This window comes from Triticum urartu, chromosome 5A (genome assembly GCF_056163025.1).
Source record: "Triticum urartu cultivar PI428250 chromosome 5A, HENAU_Tu73, whole genome shotgun sequence".
Taxonomy (NCBI): Eukaryota; Viridiplantae; Streptophyta; class Magnoliopsida; order Poales; family Poaceae; genus Triticum; species Triticum urartu.
Window position 1 is genome coordinate 593,448,254 of NC_141877.1, and position 21,371 is coordinate 593,469,624.

At 46.0% G+C, this 21,371-nt stretch overlaps 1 protein-coding gene and 1 pseudogene across 2 annotated transcripts; both read right to left on the bottom strand.

Annotated features, from left to right (window-relative positions):
- Nucleotides 1-17,641: 17,641 nt before the first annotated feature.
- LOC147973157 (uncharacterized) lies at nt 17,642-18,889 on the bottom strand (annotated as a pseudogene).
- Nucleotides 18,890-19,106: 217 nt separating this feature from the next.
- On the bottom strand, nt 19,107-20,890 carry LOC125506092 (L10-interacting MYB domain-containing protein-like). 2 transcript variants are annotated; one of them, XM_048670966.2, is made up of 3 exons: nt 20,613-20,890; nt 19,957-20,272; nt 19,107-19,870 (listed from the first exon to the last, which is right to left on the bottom strand). In XM_048670966.2, exons 2-3 carry the CDS (start codon nt 20,257-20,259, stop codon nt 19,310-19,312), a joined length of 864 nt encoding a protein of 287 aa, XP_048526923.1. In that variant the 5' UTR covers nt 20,260-20,272; nt 20,613-20,890; the 3' UTR covers nt 19,107-19,309. The 2 variants fall into 2 exon arrangements, with proteins under 2 accessions (XP_048526923.1, XP_087380676.1); XM_087524550.1 differs by lacking the exon at nt 20,613-20,890 and having other exon boundaries at nt 19,957-20,314.
- Nucleotides 20,891-21,371: the final 481 nt, after the last annotated feature.

Consider the following 21,371-nt stretch of genomic DNA (forward strand, 5'->3'; position numbering starts at 1 on the left):
CGGCGGTGACACGGTCGATCGGGTAGTCAAACTCGTGACGCCGGCCGATACTATTTTCCGCTCCTGCATCGGTCTTACCTCTCTCTCAATCAACCAGGAATCCGGGATCTTTTCAGTGCCGGGGAGAGTGGAGACGTAGGATGTTCTTCCACTCTCGGTGGTGTGCGTACTGGCTGACGCGATTCCACTACAGCGGGAGGCGGCTAAGCGATGTTCAAGTTTTATTCGGCTGGAGCGTTAGTGGCCTTCAGCTCAACCATGTCCCCGGTGACCTTCAAAAAAGAATCATGTCTTGTCACGCGAGACTTGTACCGGTAATCTGATGTCGCGTATAGTCAACTTCTGGGGCCGTCCGTTTGGTAGACTGATACCTGAGGGTATTTTATTTCGAGTAGACTACTGGAACCACCACCAATCACGTACTTTTTGACGAAAATTATATATGACAAATGTTTCCTACAAGCACGCAGTGGTGGTTACCATCATGGCGTTTTTCATAAAAGTTTCTCTATTTCAGAGAATTCAACCCGCAGTCCTGTTTTAAGTTAAAACGAATCGTTATTTTCGTATTTCACACAAAAATCCGTGTCTTTTCTTCAAATCAACCCACCGTCCGGATTTAAGTCACACCAGAACCGTTATTTTACATTTTTCGAAACCCCCCCGATGTTTTAGATAATTCATCCACAAATCATATTTAAGTCAAACAAATGCTTTTTAAAATCATCCATATCTTTTAAACCGTAACTCCGATTTGAACATGTTATATATGAAATTTGATTAGAATAATATGTAGAATATGAATATGAGATTACTTTTACCTGTTAAGTATTTTTAAATATTTTTTTGGATTGTATTTGAGCCAAACCAAATGATTTTCTAAATTATCTGTATCTTTTAAACCGTAACTTCGATTTTAACATATTATATATGAAATTTTATTAGAAAGATGTGTGGAATCTAAATATGATGTTAATTTTACATGTTAAATATTTTTAAAATATTGTTATGGAAGCAAACTTATAATTTATAACGCAAGATTCGTTTTTTTCATACCGGCGACGATCCGGATTGCAAATAAACACCCCACTATAACCATATACGGAAAAAAACCGATAACCACACATACATACCTCTGAAAAATGTCGCAGGGGAAAACAATAGATTTCTCATCGCGAGAGAAAGCGAGAGAGAGAGAGGGGGGGGGGGGGAGAGGGAGGAGAGAGGGGAGAGAGAGGAGAGAGAGACGCCTTAGGATTAACCATATTCAACACACGTTTTTTATTGTTTTGTGTGAACACCGATGCCATCGTCGGCAAGGGTGAAAAGAAGTATAAGCGGCAACACAAATATGATACCTCGCAAAAATAAAGGAGATGGACCTATTGTGGTCTTGAGTGATGATTGTTGAGTTAAGAGCGTGTGTTATGTTTTCTCTTCCGTTGCAACGCACGGCCTCTTTTGCTAGTATATCTCTACTTCCTAATTAAAGGAGGAGTTCGTACATGGTTCGTTTGTGTACTCCCCGATCGATTCTCCCACCGATGAACAAGGTTAGGTTGGTTCGATCTCCTCCTACCGGCTCCTCCTGTTTCCGCTTTTCTCCTGTGATTTTTTATCCTTACCAAATAAAACATCGTTCCAGGCTTCCAGCCTCTACTTCTCCCTTTACAACCTGCGCGTCACGGCTAGGCCATTCACCAGCCACACGCCGCTGCCGCCGCCACGATTTTGCTCCCACGCTGCCGCCGTCTCGCTCGACCGCTGGCAACACCGCACGCTATCTCCGCCACTCCCGCTCGCACGCGACCTCACCCTCCAACAGACCGAGCAGTGGCGACAGCGGCTCGTGGCTCCCGCCGCGCGCTCCTCGTCCTCTTGGAGATGGAGCTCTGGGAGCTCGTGTCAACATCGGCCAGGTAACCAGAATCTGCTTGGCGCCATCCCACCTTTAATATGCACCGGCATGTCCCCAAGACGCACGCCGCCCTGCAGGTCTTCTAGCGGTTCCGCGGCTGCTGCGACGCCCTCCGTGATCCTCGTTACCTCGTAGCAGGCCCGCCGGAGGCCGTGCTAAGCCTCTAGACATAGCGGAGCTTTTCGGCCGTACTCCCTTGCCGAGAGGTGCTCTGGCCATGGAGTAACGCACACCACCTGTCCGATGGCTTACCGCACAAGATGTATCAAGCTTTTTTTCGTTGACATTATTTTTCAATGAATTGCAGCAATGGAGCACTGCTTCAGATTTGATCGGGTGCTACTTCGTTAACTGGACAACAAACTGATATACGATTTAAAAGGTAAATAAGCCATTGCGCTTGTGTAGGCGTTAGAACTTTCAGCGCTAAGATTACCAACAAGCAGCTCCACGAGAGACAAGGTGCTTTTGTTCTTTACAATACACACTAACATAAATGTTATGCAAGTTGATTTCTATTCCTATATGATATCTGGGGTCTTCATGAATCCCTGCCTACAACTTTTGAATTAAGAATTATGTATCTGTTGATCTTGTGCAGGTTTCGGTTGTCGTTCCGGTGGCGTGTAGGGCAGCTGGAGATGCTGACATTCACCCTGTGCGCGTCACAAATTTTAGGTGAATTGTTCCTTTGGTCCCTGTACTTTCACTGATAGAAAAAGGGCCTGTTGTCCCGGTTCGTAAGGGCCTTTTATCCCGGTTATGAAACCGGGACTAAAGGGTCGGTACTAATGCCCTGTCCCTTTAGTCCCGGTTCAATTCAGAACCGGGACAGATGGGCCTCCACGTGGCCTATGGGTGGAGCCCAGGCAGGAGACCCTTTGGTCCCGGTTGGTGGCACTAACCGGGACCAATAGGCATCCATGCGTCAGCATTTCTGTGGCTGGAGTTTTTTTTTGAAGGGGGGGGGGGGGGGTTGGGGGGTTAATTTAGGTGTTTCATATATTGTGTTAGCTAGCTATAATTAATAGAGAGAAGTGTCTTTCTCTTATGTCCGTGCTTGGTCGACGTTATGTACTATACATACGTATAGAGAGGACTAGACACGCTAGCTAGCTAGTAAGCAAACGAAGGAAACAGAAGATCGTCATGAACATATATGCATACAGAGAGAAGTGATATCGACCACCTCTCCTTCTCCGAGAGATTGGTCGAATAACAAGTTCTCGTATATCTATCCGATACTACCGGCTACATATATACAATAATTATCTCTTACAAATATAATCATACAGACTCAGGGTCCACATAGTATTCTCCGTCTTCAGGGATCACGTGGTCAAGAAAGAATGCCGCCAATTCCTCTTAAATTGCTCGCATGCAAGCTGGTGCTAGGAGTTCATCCCGCTTTTTGGTTCAAAGTTCAGCAAGAACCTTTCAAATATCGTTATTTGGAAGGCCTTTGCTGAAATTCATACAAAAAGGCAAATTATCCTATCTGGGACACCATTCTAAAATAACTTTGGAGGACTTCGTCATGCCCTGGTTACTTCCGGCTAATGATGAAGCCATGGATTTCTTCAATACTTTGACATTAGGAAACCTCTCTCGACCCCTCGGCGATCCTCGACCCCTCGAACCCTCGACCCCTCGGCGATCCTCTTCTTCCTCTCATGTTCGAGAGGATCGCCGAGGGGTCGGGAGGTTGCCTAGTGTCAAAGGATTCAACAAAACCATGTCTTCATCATTAGGCGAAAGTAACAGGTGCATGATGGTACGAAGCTCTCCAAAATTATTTTGGAACGGAGTCCTAGATAGGATAATTCGCTTTTTGGTACAAAGTTCAGCAAGAACCTTCCAAATATCGTTATTTGGAAGGCCTTTGCTAAAATTCATACAAAAAGGCAAATTATCCTATCTGGGACACCATTCCAAAATAACTTTGGAGGACTTCGTCATGCCCTGGTTACTTCCGGCTAATGATGAAGCCATGGATTTCTTCAATACTTTGACACTAGGAAACCTCTCTCGACCCCTCGGCGATCCTGGACCCCTCGAACCCTCGACCCCTTGGCGATCCTCTTCTTCCTCTCATGTTCGAGAGGATCGCCGAGGGGTCGGGAGGTTGCCTAGTGTCAAAGGATTCAACAAAACCATGTCTTCATCATTAGGCGAAAGTAACAGGTGCATGATGGTACGAAGCTCTCCAAAGTTATTTTGAAACGGAGTCCTAGATAGGATAATTCGCTTTTTGGTACAAAGTTCAGCAAGAACCTTCCAAATATCGTTATTTGGAAGGCCTTTGCTGAAATTCATACAAAAAGGCAAATTATCCTATCCGGGACACCATTCCAAAATAATTTTGGAGGACTTTGTCATGCCATGGTTACTTCCGGCTAATGATGAAGCCATGGATTTCTTCAATACTTTGACACTAGGAAACCTCTCATATATATCCATCTATAGCCACATACATATATAAATGGAAAAAATGCTATGAACAAAAATACATATATACTTGGTAAATATTCTATGAAACATCGTTTCTCATATATATCAATGCATACATCCATGGATCATCATTGCTCATATATCCATAGTCATATATAAAAACTTCCTGTCTATGAACAAAAAACTTTCTATGAACAAAAAACTTTGTATGAACAAAAAAACATTTTTGACATATTTAGCACATTCTAAATTTTCCTAACTCTTTTACAACCACAAAAATTACTCCAACTTCATGACAGTACCCATACTCCATTTCACCAAAAACCTTCTGATCCATAGTTTAAATTTTTTAAATTTCATTCAAATGAAATTTGAACCAGATTCAAATTCCTTGCTGAAAACCTATTCTAAACCAATCAAAAAATTCTGAAATTTTGCCATCACCTTTGTCTTGCATCAGTACCTCACCACAAAAAATATCATAAATCCTAAAAATGCCCAAAGCCATCTAGCATTTGATCAAACACCCTCTATATGCACTGTTCATATCTGTAAAAAAAATCAGAAATTTCAGAAAATTTTGCTGCTGCTCCACTCCTTCTCCTCTCCTCTCCTTCTCCTCTCCTTCTGCTCTTCAATGCGTCGGGGCCGACAGCGACTATGGAGCAGGGGCAGAGAGCAAGGGCCGCACTCGATCGGGACCATGGGAAAGGGGGGGCTCACTTCGAGGGGGGCGGCGATGGCAGGAGTCCGGCGACGAGGACGGCGGGCTCGGGGGCGGCACGCGGTGACGGGGACGGCACGCGGCCGGCGACAGGGACGAGGAGGGGTGGGCTCGGGGAGGCACGCAGCGATGGGGACGACGAGGACGGCGGGCTCGGGGATGCCGGCGATGAGGACGGCGCGGGCTCGTGGAGGCGACGACGTTGGCGGCGGCGGCGTAGACGGCAAGGTGGAGCAGCCTGACGGCGTCGTCGGCGGGGGAGGGAGGAACTAGCGATGCAAACTGAAAATTTTCACAAGTGTTTGTTATATAGTCCAAGCTTTAGTCCCGGTTGGTGGCGTAAACCGGGACTAATTCCCTCTTTAGTCCCGGTTGGTGCCAGCAACCGGGACCAAAGGCCTCTTTTCAGCAGCCCAAAGGGCGGGAAGCGGCGGCCTTTGGTCCCGGTTGGTGGCACCAACCGGGACTATGACCAATGCCCCCCTTTAGTCCCGGTTGGTGCCACCAACCGGGACCAAAGGCCTTGTGCTGCCCCGCGCCCAAATGTTTAGTCCCACCTCGCTAGTTGAGAGGGAGCCGCACCTGTTTATAAGGTGTGGTGCGCCTTCCCTCTCGAGCTCCTCTCTAAAGCAGGCTTTCGGGCCTAACCGTGCAATGTGTGCCTGTGGGCCTACTGGGCCTCCCGCGGGCCTGAATCCTGGCCCATGGCAGGGTTTCTAGTCGTATTTAGGCCGTGGGTGCCCAGTAGGTGGCACTTTTTTTGTTTTTTTGTTTTCTTTGTTGCTTTATTTATTTTATTTTGTTTCTACTTACAACAAAATACTTATTGTTGCTATTTTTATTTTTTTTAGTTTTTTGTTTTGTTTTCTGTATTATTTATTTTCTTTTCTTTTTTGCTTTATTTTTTAATTCTTTTTTGCTTTTTGGTCAGCAAAATTATAAACTTTCTGTTGCTTTATTTATTTTATTTTGTTTCTACTTACAACAAAATACTTATTGTCCGCAACGAGGACCGGGACTAAACTTCGGTTGGCGAGGTGGGACTAAACTCTGCCCGCAACGAGGACCAACCCTTTAGTCCCGGTTTGTGACACAAACCGGGACTAATGGTCATGAGCCAGGGGCGAGGAGCAAAATTATAAACTTTCTATTAGTGCCATTAGTTTTAGAAAATTGAAAGTTGAAAGTTGGCATGGGCCAGGGACTAATGGTCATGGTATTACGAGGGCCGAACCATAAGACATGAAAGCATTTCAAACGAACTCTGAAAAAGTTAAAAGTTGGGATGGTATCATAATTTCACCCACATAGCATGTGCATGTACAAAACGGACAATGGTAGCATGTTCGTGTGTTACAAAGTTGGCATGGTATCATCATAATAGTTGCGGGAGAAAGTCTTCACTTTTTCTTCGCTTGTGTCATTTGCTTATTGCGCCGTAACCATGGATAATCTTCATTGTTTATCAGGATGCTTGGGTCAGCCTTGACATTGAAGGGAGGAATTTCATGAAACTTTTCATAATCTTCAGACATGTCTGTCTTGCCGTCCACTCCCAGGATGTCCCTTTTTCCTGAAAGAACTATGTGGCGCTTTGGCTCATCGTATGATGTATTCGCTTCCTTATCTTTTCTTTTTCTCGGTTTAGTAGACATGTCCTTCACATAGATAACCTGTGCCACATCATTGGCTAGGACGAATGGTTCGTCAGTGTACCCAAGATTTTTCAGATCCACTGTTGTCATTCCGTACTATGGGTCTACCAGTACCCCCCCCCCCCGCCTAACAGATTGACCCATTTGCACTTAAACAAAGGGACCTTAAAACCAGGTCCGTAGTCAAGTTCCCATATGTCCACTATGTAACCATAATATGTGTCCTTTCCGCTCTCGGTTGCTGCATCAAAGCAGACACCGCTGTTTTGGTTGGTGCTCTTTTGATCTTGGGCGATCGTGTAAAATGTATTCCCATTTATCTCGTATCCTTTGTAAGTCAATACAGTCAAAGATGGTCCCCTGGACAACAAGTACAACTCATCACAAACAATGTTGTCACCTCTGAGACGTGTTTCCAACCAACTGCTGAAAGTCCTGATGTGTTCACACGTAATCCAGTCGTCGCACTGCTCCGGGTGTTTGGAGCGCAGACTGTTCTTGTGTTCATCGACATACGGGGTCACCAAGGTAGAGTTCTGTAGAACTGTGTAGTTTGCTTGAGACCAAGAATATCCGTCCCTGCATATTATTGAGTCTCTTTCAAGAGTGCCTTTTCCAGTCAGTCTCCCCTCATACCGCGATTTAGGGAGACCTATCTTCTTAAGGCCAGGAATGAAGTCAACACAAAACCCGATAACATCCTCTGTTTGATGGCCCATGGAGATGCTTCCTTTTGGCCTAGCGCGGTTACGGACATATTTCTTTAGGACTCCCATGAACCTCTCAAAGGGGAACATATTGTGTAGAAATACGGGCCCCAGGATGACAATCTCGTCGACTAGATGAACTAGGACGTGCGTCATGATATTGAAGAAGGATGGTGGGAACACCAGCTCGAAACTGACAAGACATTGCGCCACATCACTTCTTAGCCTTGGTACGGTTTCTGGATCGATCACCTTCTGAGAGATTGCATTGAGGAATGCACATAGCTTCACAATGGCTAATCGGACGTTTTCCGGTAGAAGCCCCCTCAATGCAACCGGAAGCAGTTGCGTCATAATCATGTGGAAGTCATGAGACTTTAGGTTCTGAAACTTTTTCTCTGGCATATTTATTATTCCCTTTATATTCGACGAGAAGCCAGTCGTGACCTTCATACTGAGCAGGCATTCAAAGAAGATTTCTTTCTCTTCTTTCGTAAGAGCGTAGCTCGCAGGACCTTTATACTGCTTCGGAGGCATGCCGTCTTTTTCGTGCAAACATTGCAGGTCCTCCCGTGCCTCAGGTGTATCTTTTGTCTTCCCATACACGCCCAAGAAGCCTAGCAGGTTCACGCAAAGGTTCTTCGTCACGTGCATCACGTCGATTGAGGAGCGGACCTCTAGGTCTTTCCAGTACGGTAGGTCCCAAAATATAGATTTCTTCTTCCACATGGGTGCGTGTCCCTCAGCGTCATTCGGAATAGCTAGTCCACTGGGGCCCTTTCCAAAGATTGCGTAGTGTAAATCATTGACCATAGCAAGCACGTGATCACCGGTGCGCATGGCGGGCTTCTTCCGGTGATCTGCCCCGCCTTTGAAATGCTTGCCTTTCTTTCGACACTGATGGTTGGTCGGAAGAAATCGACGATGGCCCAGGTACACATTCTTCCTACATTTGTCCAGGTATATACTCTCAGTGTCATCTAAACAGTGCGTGCATGCGTGGTATCCTTTGTTTGTCTGTCCTGAAAGGTTACTGAGAGCGGGCCAATCGTTGATGGTCACGAACAGCAACGCCTTATGGTTAAATTCCTCCTGTCTGTGCTCATCCCACGTACGTACACCGTTTCCATTCCACAGTTGTAAAAGTTCTTCAACTAATGGCCTTAGGTACACATCAATTTCGTTGTCGGGTTGCTTAGGGCCTTGGATGAGAACTGGCATCATAATGAACTTCCGCTTCATGCACATCCAAGGAGGAAGGTTATACATACATAGAGTCACGGGCCAGGTGCTGTGATTGCTGCTCTGCTTCCCGAAAGGATTAATGCCATCCGCGCTTAAAGCAAACCATACATTCCTTGGGTCCTTTGCAAACTCATCCCAGTACTTTCTCTCGATTTTTCTCCACTGCGACCCGTCAGCGGGTGCTCTCAACTTCCCATCTTTCTTTCGGTTCTCACTGTGCCATCGCATCAACTTGGCATGCTCTTCGTTTCTGAACAGACGTTTCAACCGTGGTATTATAGGAGCATAACACATCACCTTCGCAGGAACCCTCTTCCTGGGGGGCTTGCCGTCAACATCACCAGTGTCATCTCGTCTGATCTTATACCGCAATGCACCGCATACCAGGCATGCGTTCAGATCCTTGTATGCACCGCGGTAGAGGATGCAGTCATTAGGGCATGCATGTATCTTCTCCACCTCCAATCCTAGAGGGCATACGACCTTCTTTGCTGCGTATGTACTGTCGGGCAATTCGTTATCCTTTGGAAGCTTCTTCAATATTTTCAGTAGCTTCTCAAATCCTTTTTCAGCCACAGCATTCTCTGCCTTCCACTACAGCAATTCCAGTACGGTACCGAGCTTTGTGTTGCCATCTTCGCAATTGGGGTATAACCCTTTTTTGTGATCCTCTAACATGCGATCGAACTTCAGCTTCTACTTTTGACTTTCACATTGCGTCCTTGCATCGACAATGTCCCGGCGGAGATCATCGTCATCGGGCACATCGTCTGGTTCCTCTTGATCTTCAGCAGCTTGACCCGTTGCAGCATCATTGGGCACATCGTCTGGTTCCTCTTGATCTTCACCAGCTCCCCCCGTTGCAGCATCACCGTATTCAGTGGGCACATAGTTGTCATCGTACTCTTCTTCTTCGCCGTCTTCCATCATAACCCCTATTTCTCCGTGCCTCGTCCAAACATTATAGTGTGGCATGAAACCCTTGTAAAGCAGGTGGGAGTGAAGGATTTTCCGGTTAGAGTAAGACCTCGTATTCCCACATTCAGTGCATGGACAACACATAAAACCATTCTGCTTGTTTGCCTCAGCCGCATCGAGAAACTCACGCACGCCCTTAATGTACTCGCGGGTGTGTCTGTCACCGTACATCCATTGCCGGTTCATCTGCGTGCATTATATATAATTAAGTGTCCAAATTAATAGAAGTTCATCATCACATTAAATCCAAAGTGCATACATTGTTCTCATCTAACAACATATAGCTCTCCATAGCATCTAATTAATTAAACCATACATTAAAACTATGTAAACATTTCAATGCGGAAACAAATGCGATTATAATCACAACCAAGGTAACAATTGATCCAACGGCATAATGATACCAAGCCTCGGTATGAATGGCATATTTTCTAATCTTTCTAATCTTCAAGCGCATTGCATCCATCTTGATCTTGTGATCATCGACGACATCCGCAACATGCAACTCCAATATCATCTTCTCCTCCTCAATTTTTTTTATTTTTTCCTTCAACAAATTGTTTTCTTCTTCAACTAAATTTAACCTCTCGATAATAGGGTCGGCTGGCATTTCCGATTCACATACATCCTACATAAATAAAATCTATGTCACGTTGGTCGGCATAATTTTCATAAACAATAAATGAACCAATAGTTATACAGATAATATATATACCACATCCGAATCATAGACAGGACGAGGGCCGACAGGGGCGGATACCAAAACCATCGCACTATATAAGATGCAATAATAAAAGTAAGAAAATAATACAAGTATCTATGTAAACATACAAGTAAGAATATTTTTCCTTTCAGAAAGAAGATAAGAGCAAGAGGCTCACCACGGTGGTGCCGGCGATGAGCTCGGCGCGGGTGATCGACGGCGGTGAAGACGGGGACGGGGCGTGACGGACCGCTAAACCTAGACAAATATTATGGAAAATGGAGCTTGGAGGTCGAGCTTGAAGAGGAGAAAGCTTAAGTAGTGTGGCTCGGGCATTCCATCGAACACCTTGTGTGCATAGGAGGTGAGCTAGAGCACCACCAAGCCCTCTCCCCCTCGGCCAGAGAAAAACAGAGCACTGGGGTGCTCTGCTCGCGAGCGAGGGGTATATATAGGCACCTCATTGGTCCCGGTTGGTGACATGAGCCGGGACTAAAGGGGAGCCTTTGGTCCCGGTTCAAGCCACCAACCGGGACCAATGGTGGTGGGCCAGGAGCTCAGACCATTGGTCTCGGTTCATCCCACCAACCGGGACCAAAAGGTCTAGATGAACCGGGACCAATGGCCCACGTGGCCCGGCCGCCCCCCTAGGCTCACGAACCGGGACCAATGCCCAGATTGGTCTCGGTTCTGGACTGAACCGGGACTAATGGGCTGGCCCGGCCTGGACCAAAGCCCTGTTTTCTACTAGTGTTTTGGCCACCATCACCACTGCTAGAAGAACTCATTTGAAGGTTAGTCCAGTTGCCCTGCCTCCCAAAATTTTCATTCACAATTTTTAGGTGAATTGTTCCTTTGTTTCCTGTACTTTTGTAGATTGTAGCATTAACAATTAAGGAACATGGATGCAACTTCTTGTGTTCTTCATGTCGTGCTGAACCAGGGAAGAAGCCCACATGCAGTGCATGGCAATCCTTATCTCTTATTCTGTCTTTTTCTTGATTTCAGATTTAGGAATCACCTAAATACAGGCTCTACCTTGACACTGGCTACTATCCAGGGCATGTCTTTTGTTTGTGTTACTGCTCAAGTGGATATATGTTCTTACACACACGTATTCTACTTCTAGCTTATACGTTGGTAGAATCCCTCTTGATATTTTCTTTAAATGTGTGTAAACTAGCTAGACTTGGACAATAATGCTTATGTGTGTTAGTGGGTTGCAGGTAAGGAGTAGTTTAGTAGACATATCCACTGAAGTACAGATGGTCATGATTTGTGTGAAATCACTAGAATATGTGTGCCATCTACTGAGCTGCTTGGGAGGTCCGTCTCTCTCTCTCTCCCTCCCTCCCACCCCCTCCATCCCTCCCTCTCTTTCTCTCTCTCTCATGAATATTCAGACCATAAACCCACAATTCATTGGATCCCAACAAACACACCATAAAAAAAGATTACATCGGATAGAACTCCAAGAACATTGAGGAGAAGAAGCCATCTAACTAGTAGCTATGGACCCGTAGGTCTGTGGTAAATTACTCACGCATCATCGGTAGGGCAGCAAGGTTGATATAGAAGCCCTCCGTGATCGATTCCTTCTCCGGCAGAGTATCGGAAAAGGCCTCCAGATGGGATCACGAAAGAACAAAAGCTTGCTGCGGCAGAAAAAGTGTTTTGGGTGGCTCTCTATTGGTTTGGGAATATTTGGGAATTTATAGGCCTGGAATTAGGTCAAACGGAGCTGCATGGGGCCCACAAGCTCAGCCCCCCCAGGGGCACGCCTTGCGAGCTTATGGCTCTCTCGTATCTCGTCCGGTCTCCCCCCGAAGCTTCTAGGTCCCCTTCTTATTCGGAAAAAATTAATCCAATTGTTTTCATTCAGATTTTGTTTAATATTCACTTTTTGAAAAGCCAAAAACAAGCAAAAAAACATAAAACTGGCATTGGATTGATACTATAATGATATAAAATTGCATATAAAACATCCAAGATTGATACTGTAACAACATAGAATAATACAAAACTATAGATACGTTGGAGACGTATCAATTACAACTACCTAGTATTAGATAGATATAGATCAAAGTATTTGTTAGGAACTTTCTGTCTAGGTTGTGTGTGTATTCACTCACTAACCACTAACATAGAATCGCAGAAGACTAAATCTGAAATATTGGTGGGAAGTCTAATATTTTGAAGTTTCTTAGGCTTCAAGAATAAAGAGCTTTTTATTAAAAAACAAAAATAAAATAATCAAGCATCACTCCACTATTGAAAATGCAATCTACTTGTGGAGACATCTTGATCGATTGCTTTGCAAACTCCCAATCGAAATATTGTGACACGTGTAAAAATCCCAAATAAGCTAAAACTTATAGAAAACCTTATTGTGTATTCACGTGTTAGCCCACATCTCTTGTGACATATGTTGCCATTGTCCGCTTTGCCCGCTCCAATGCTCAAATCCTGGCTCCGGCACTGCAAGTTACAACTGCTGAAACTTGATAAGAACAAATGATAATTTAGCATGTCTGGAAAGTAAAACTTAAACACTAAGTCCTATGTCATAAACCTGTGATGCCCGGATAATTAGGTTACAGTGAACCTCTGCTAATGATGCCACGTCACCTCGATTACTGTTGCTAATCTCGTGTTAGTTCGAAAACGGTTCGAATTCAAATTCAAAATTAAGCAAAAAATAAAAAATTTCAAATATTAAAACTAAAATGGTCGGTGTGTGTCTAATATTGCTATGGTAATTATAGTGAAGAAAACATAATTTTACAAAGTGCCTAAGTGCTTTAAACTAAATAAAACAGAAAAGGAAATAAAAGAAAAGAAAATACAAATCAGACAAGAAAAAGAAAAACAAACAAAAGAGAAAAGCCCCCCCCCCTGCTGGGCCAAGTGGCCCAGCTGGCCTCCACCGGCCCAACTGGCCGGCCCACTCCCTCTCCCTCTCCTTAACCCCCCGAAACCCTAGCCGTAACCACCCGTCGCCCCACTCGCTCCCCCCACTCCTCTCGACCCCCACTCCGCTCGATCCCCTTCTCCCATCTGGATCGGGCCACGTCCCGACCCCTGGCGCTCGCCCCTCCCGACCCCGCGCTCCCCGACACCGGCGCCTGTTCCCAGCGCCGCCCCGCTGCCGCTGTGGCTCACGGCCTCGACGCGCCGTCGCCGACACCCGTCGCCTCCCCGGCCCCGAACCAGCGCACCGCCACCTCGACATCGTCGCTCTGGGCCTCGTCCGCGACCGCGGCATCGCCGGACTCCCTCGTCCCCGTCGCTGTCGTCTCCCTCGTCCCCGCCGTCGTCGGACCACCTCGACCCTCCCCGAGCTCACTGCCGTCTCCCTACAACCCTGTCGTGAGCCTCGTCCGCCCCTCTTCTCTCCCCGTTACCAGATCCGGCCCGCGCTCGCACCCACCACACCTGCGCGTGCCCCGCCGCTCGCATCCCGCGCCGTCGCCGCCGTTCACACTCACTGCCCGGTGGCCACGCCCGCACCTCGCCCACGCGCCCCGCTCACCTGCCACAGCTCCCGCGGCCGGCCGCGCCCCCTGGCCGCGCGCCAGGCCCTAGGCCGCGCCGCGTCGGTGCCTCTGATGCCTTGTTGAGGCCATGGCCTCCCCCCCCCCCCCCCCCCGCGCGCCCGGGTTCGCCCCTCCTCGGGCACGGACGCCCACGTCCGCAGCGCCCTGCGCTTGTCGACCCGCCGCACCGCCACCTTGGGCCGCCGCTCGCCGCTGCTGGCGCCTCGCTGCGCCCAGACGGGCTCCGGCCTCAACGGGCGCCCACGCCCACACCCCGCGCCCTTTAACCCTGTTGGCCCGCTGGCCCTATGACAAGTGGGGCCTCAAGCCCCCAGAACGTATTTAAAAAAATAAAGATAATCAATTAATTAAAGAATAATTAACTTAATTAATTTTGATTAATTAAACTAATCAAATAATTAAGCTAATTAAACATTAGTTATCTAATTAACCTGGTTAGTTAATTAGCTAATTAATCAGTATGATAGTGGGGCCCACCCATAATTAATTCTAATTAGATTAATTAAATTTGGATAATTAACATGTGTCTCTGACCAGTGGGACCCACTGGTCAGGTTGACCAGTCAAACCCCCGTTGACTGCTGACGTCAGCATGACATCATGCCGATGTCATAAATCCAAATTTTGAATTAAATTAAATAATTAATTAAATTCTAGAAATTAATAAAATCTTTAAAAAATCATATCTTTTAATCCGTAACTCGGATTAAATTATTTTCAACATGAAAGTTGCTCAGAACGACGAGACGAATCCGGGTACGCAGCCCTTTCGTCCGCCACACATTCCTAGCATAGCGAACACACAATTTCCCCCTCCGGCTCCTCTGCCCGAAAACGCAAAACACCGGGGATAATTTCCCGGATGTCCCCCCCCTTCACCGGTACCACCTCGTACAGCGTTAGGGCACACCTAGCATCACGCTTTCTCATGTCATGCATCATCATGCATTTGTTTGCATTATATTTATTGTTTCTTCCCCTCTTCTCTCGCTAGACATCGAGACCGACGCCACTGCTACCCAGTACGACTACAGTGTTGACGACCCCTCTCTCTTGCTAGAGCAACCAGGCAAGCCCCCCTTGATCACCAGATATCGCCTACTCTTCTCTATACTGCTTGCATTAGAGTAGTGTAGCATGTTACTACTTTCCATTAATCCTATCCTGATGCATAGCCTGTCCTTGCTACTACTGTTGTTACCTTTACCTGCAATCCTAATGCTTAGTATAGCATGCTAGTTTATCATCAGTGGCCCTTCATTCTTGTCCGTCTGCCATGCTATACTATCGGGCCGTGATCACTCGGGAGATGATCACGGGTATATACTATATACTTTATATATGATACTTGAGGTGACTAAAGACGGGTCGGCTCGTAGGAGTACCCACGAGTGATCCACGGATTGGGTCCGAAAGGACGTTTGTCCTGACGGCCCTCTGAGTGGATCTTTGTGGCGAAGCGACAGGGCAGGTTGAGACCATCTAGGAGAGAGGTGGGCCAGGCCCTGGTCGGCGTTCGCGGTTATTTCAAAATAACACGTTTAACGAGATCTTGATATTTGATCTGAGTCTGGCTACTGGCCTATACGCACTAACCATCTACGCGGGGACAGTTATGGGCACTCGGCGTTGTGGTATCAGCCGAAGCCTTCGTGACATCAGCAACTGCACGCCGGATTGGACTGGAACGCCTGCTAGGCTAGGTCTGCTTCCGGCCGCCCACGCAACGTGCAGGTGTGCTAAGGGCGATGGGCCCAGATCCCTGGGCGCTTAGGTTTAGACCGGCGTGCTGACCTCTCTATTGGTGTAGGTGGGGCTGCGACGTGTTGATCTTCCGAGGCCGGGCATGACCAAGGAAAGTGTGTCCGGCCAAATGGGATCGAGCGTGTTGGGTTATGTGGTGCACCCCTGCAGGGAAGTTAATCTATTCGAATAGCCGTGATCTTCGGTAACAAGACGACTTGGAGTTGTACCTTGACCTTATGACAACTAGAACCGGATATTTAATAAAACACACCCTTCCAAGTGCCAGATACAACCGGTGATCGCTCTCTCACAGGGCGACGAGGGGAGGATCATCGGTTAGGATTATGCTATGCGATGTTACTTGGTGAACTTACCATCTACTCTCTTCTCCTGCTGCAAGATGGAGGTTACCAGAAGCGTAGTCTTCGAAAGGACTAGCTATCCCCCTCTTATTCCGGCATTCTGCGGTTCAGTCCACATATGATAGCCTTATTCCAGTTGATACCAATGCATTCATATGTAATGTAGCTCCTTGCTTGCGAGTACTTTGGATGAGTACTCACGGTTGCTTTCTCCCTCTTTTCCCCCTTTCTATACCCGATTGCAGCGACCAGACGTTGGAGCCCAGGAGCCAGACGCCACCGTCGACGATGACCACTACTACTCGGGAGGTGCCTACTACTACGTGCAGCCCGCTGACGGCGACCAGGAGTAGTTAGGAGGATCCCAGGCAGGAGGCCTGCGCCTCTTTCGATCTGTATCCCATTTTGTGCTAGCCTTCTTAAGGCAAACTTGTTTAACTCTTGTCTGTACTCAGATATTGTTGCTTCTGCTAACTCGTCTATGATCGAGCTCTTGTATTCGAGCCCTCGAGGCCCCTGGCTTGTAATATGATACTTGTATGACTTATTTTATTTGTAGAGTTGTGTTGTGATATCTTCCCGTGAGTCCCTGATCTTGATCGTACACGTTTGCGTGTATGATTAGTGTACGATTGAATCGGGGGCGTCACAAAACCCTAAACCAGAATCCTAAGTGCTAAACATAAAACCCAAATCTCTAAACTCCTAGAAGCAAACAAAACTTGGTAAAACTTGGCAATGACTGTCAAGTTGAATATTTGAATCTCGGTAAAAAATAAAGTTGTCAAAATGTATCAAGATTGTCTTGTCCAAAATTTCTCGTCGCAACAAACACTAATATGCAAATGGAACTTAATTTGAAGTTTTGGTTCAAAATATATAAAGCATTCAAATTTGGAGATGAAATAAAAACACATGAGAGGTGGGGTGGGTGGAGCTGGCAACTCTGCCAAAATCCTACATGCATGGACCCCTCTACAGTAATCAAGAGGCTTAAATCAAAACAACTTCACCAATCTTGAAGCAAATGTGTGGCCGCATGCATGCGAGCTTCAGCACCTAAGTGCCCCGACGAATTTTAGTTGTTCCTATTCCCTGCATAGGTCCCTACTTAGGCCCCGTTTGGGAGCTCGCCTGGCTCCCGCGCAGCCAGCTTCTCATGGGAGCCAGCGCTAGCCAGCTTCCCACGGGAGCCAGGAGCGTTCGGCTGCTCACACGCTCCAAGTTCTGCTGCATGGGCTGGCAGCCCGGGAAGGGAGCCTGAAGCCTGTTCGGGGCAGTTGTTTGATGGCCCGATTTTGTGGGGAAGGCAGGCTGGGCTGAAAAGAGCACTACAGGCCAGATTACAACTAAAAAAAGTTGCTTCTATTTTTTTCCTGTGTAGGTTTCTGCCGATTTTAACAGTACAAAGAGCATTATTTCCTATACAGAGAGCAGTTTTGGGTAGTACAAGGGCAAATAATGTAATGAACATGTAGATTTTGGAACTTCATCCAGTTTAGATAAAGAGCCACAAGGTTTGAAATGACAAAAGCTTTCTCAAATTTGCATCAAATCAAAGCGGGGACAAACATTTATACAACTTGAGCATGACTTCACCAACCAAGAGCAATGGCGGTAGCTAGTTCATTCCTAAACCTATCCATGTCAGGAGTACTTGCCTCCGAAGTTGAAGCATCTGATGCACTCGAAGGAATAACATACTTCTTATATCTATCCGGAATTGTTGGAACATAATCCGGATCCCTTTCACATCGAACAAAGTGGATATCATCTTTGTCATGGAGGCGAACATAGTTGTGCAATTTCATAGTAGCTGCAACTATCTACATCTGTGTTTGAAATGAGTAGTTTGGCATCTTGAGGAGAATTTGCCATTTCATCTTCCACACTCCAAAGGTTCTCTCTATGCAATTTTGTTTGGAGGAGTGAATCTTGTTGAACTTCTCCTTGGGAGTATTTGGAGGTGCACCTCTTTGAAAGTCAGGGACATGATACCGTTCTCCTTTGTATGGTGCTAGATATCCAACTCTATTAGGATAACCGGCATCTACAAGGTAATACTTGTCTAAAAGGAACAACGCACAAACAAGTTAGTTGGAGGATAGATCACATTTTGTGTAAGCTTGTAATCAAAAGAAATGCTTACCCTTTGGAGGATGGGGGAAGGAGGGCTTGTCCTTCTCAATTGCATGGTATAGCACATTTGTATCATGCATAGAACCAGGTTGGCCAATTGAAGCATAAGTAAAGTGCATATCAAAGTCACATACCGCCATCACATTCTGAGTTGTCACACCCGTTCTTCCAATGTACCTCACTTTCGGAGGCCCTTCAGGAATAGAAGCTCTTATATGAGTCCCATCAATTGCACCAATGCAGTCTTTGAGATGCGGATAAGCCCTTCTATCTATCTTAATGATATCATGCACATTGTGGAAGTTTGGGTCTTGTGGCTTAAGGTAGTGAGATGCCATGTTGACCACACATTGTAGAACCTCATGGAATTTACGATGGATTGTATCCGCTGAATGTTTGAAGCGGTTTTGAGTTCTTCTATTTGACTCACAACCTCCCAATGTCCACAAGAACATAGCAAGAGACTCGTAAGTGCTAACAAAGCTTGTCTCTTTTAGACCATAATTACGTACCAACAAGTCATGAAGATCAAAGAACACACTTGCCGTCATTCTCAACATTGTGTAGGTCTCTCCCGGTGTAGCAATAGTCTCTTGAATCCATCCAAATCCACTCAAAATAGATTTCCTAGGCTCGGTCTTCATCACCCAACTTTCACAATACTTGCCAAATATGACCGCCGCACCAGAACAAAGCATGTCCATATTATGTTGTTGATGCATAACCAAATTCCTCATTGTTTCATAACTATTGTCATCATCACTATCACTATCTGATGACATCTGCACATAGACAATCAATGCCATAGCAAACAATAGTTAGCATCAACATAATAATGGATTCATCAACATATGCATAAATATTTTCCCAAGGCACAACAAAATAGTAGGTTCACCAACATAGGCATAAATATTTTCCCAATGCACAACAAAATAATAGGTTCACCAATACATAGGCATGAATATTTTTCCGATAGCACAAATAATACTAGGTTCGCCAACACATAGGCATGAATATTGTTCCGATAGCACAACATAATACTAGGTTCGCCAACACATAGGCATAAATATTGTTCGATAGCATAGAACATAAGCAAATATTATCGATAGATAAGATGGAACAAACTAGTTCCCATACTTGAGGTCAAACCTCCTACGCAACCAACCCTTTTGAGAGTCAGCTATCATGTGCAGGAACATCTCCCTTTGCTCCCTCTTTATAAAGAGCTCAGTAGCAATGAAGTGCTCATCTGTGCCTTCTATTGCGCTGCAAGCACGAACTAAATCCATCGTAGAGGCAACAGAGGTGGTCTCATCTTTCTGTAGGAAAGACTGAAACGATGTGTGTGAAGCATGGGCAATGGAACTAATCTTTCTAATCTCCTCCTGCATCACTTGTGCGGTCTTCGGTCTCTTGTTCTTCTCCGGAATCGTGATCCCAAGCCTCACTTTAGATCCACTAGCTATTTTCGGAGATGCTTGCTCCTCGGTATCATCCTCCAAATCCAGATCAGTGATTTCATCGACATTCAAGGCGTCTTTTAATGCTGCACTAGAGGGGGGAGGCATGCCATATGCGGGGTTCCAATGGTCACTACCATCGACACTGATATCCTCAAACAATAGGCGCAAGCCTTCTTCATTACGAAGTCCATGCTTCTTGAACTTGCCACAACCTGGGAGGTCCTATTGTACAAAAGATATAACATTAGTAAACAAAGGATGACAAGTTTAGATTCTTTTTAATGAGAAACATAAGCATGAGAACTTACAACTTTTGCCTTCTTCCACCACTCATTATCTTGTTTCACCGTGTTTTTCTCAAAGTCCCACCCCCCACCCGTCTCGCGGTGCTTGAGCTGCTTGAATAGGTTGTACTCACGTTTTAACTTGTCCCATTTGTTTCTCACTTGCTTATGCGTGTACTCAAGTCCAGTTCTCATCAGGAACTCCTTTCCCACATCGTCATATGCATTGGGTGTCAAATGAGTGTTTGGCATATTTCCAGCCCGCAATTGTTTGACAAACAACTCGACGATGATCCGGGTGTTCTCATCAGTCCATTCGGCAGCCATACTTAACACTTCTCTATAAATAGACTAGCAAATTCAGGTGTCAACATCCATAACCAACAAGCAGGTCAGCACACAAACACATGTCAAAATATTTTCATTTTTCATGTCCAGATTACATTAGCATTATCAAACAGATAAGAACAGAGCATGTCACCTAAAATATGCTACCATGTCTACTAGGACAGCACATAAACAATGACCAACAACCATATTATGCCATATTCCTTGATGTTCACTTCACATTATTACCACAAAGATGTCCAAATGTAACTCATTTTTTCAATTTTTCAGTCACATTCATACATCAGATCTGTAGAGAGAGAGAGAGAGAGGTAGGGGGAGGGGCAGCTCACCTTGAGCTAGGAGGGCGTCGGTCCACGGCGTCGGCCGAGATGCGAGGGATCAGCGGCGGAGACTGGCGACGGCGCGGCGGCCAGCCGGCCAACGGCGGGGTGGCGGCAGGGTGGGCTGCTACTAGGTTGGCAGCAGCATAGAGGAGGAACGCGCGAGTGGGGGGACAGAGCAGTCACTCGATCAGGAGGGGCGACGTTGACCAGATCGAACCGGTACGCGCTCCCCACTTCGGAATGGCATTCGCCCGTAATTTGTCTCAACTCCGTCTTCTGTTTTTCTGGAGCTGGGATTCTGCTGCTCCACCAATTTGCACTGCGTTGGCGCTGTCTCCACGGAGCTGGCTTCGAGGAGCGAGAGCGTTCGGGGCGTCTCCACATGCGGAGACGCTGAAGCTGGCCGCGGGAGACGATCCGAACGGGGCCTTAGTGTGAAAACGGGTAAACCCTATGGTTACTACGCATGGAAATTGAGGCTGGCCCAAGTATATTGGCAGTGAGTATCTCATTCAAGAACCTTTCAAGATCGTTTTTTTTTCTTCTGTGTTTTTTTTTCTTTTCCTTATATTTCCTTTTTCTTTTCTTTTCTTTTTCTTTTTTATTCTTTTTATCTAGTTTCCTTACTGGGTTTTATTTTCTTTCTGGTTTTTCATTTATTTTTTCTGTGTTCCTTTCTAACGATTTTTCTTACTAATTTCTTCTTTTTCATTTTCTTATTTTTTTCGATTTCCATTTCAATGCGGCCTACATTTTCAAAATTCA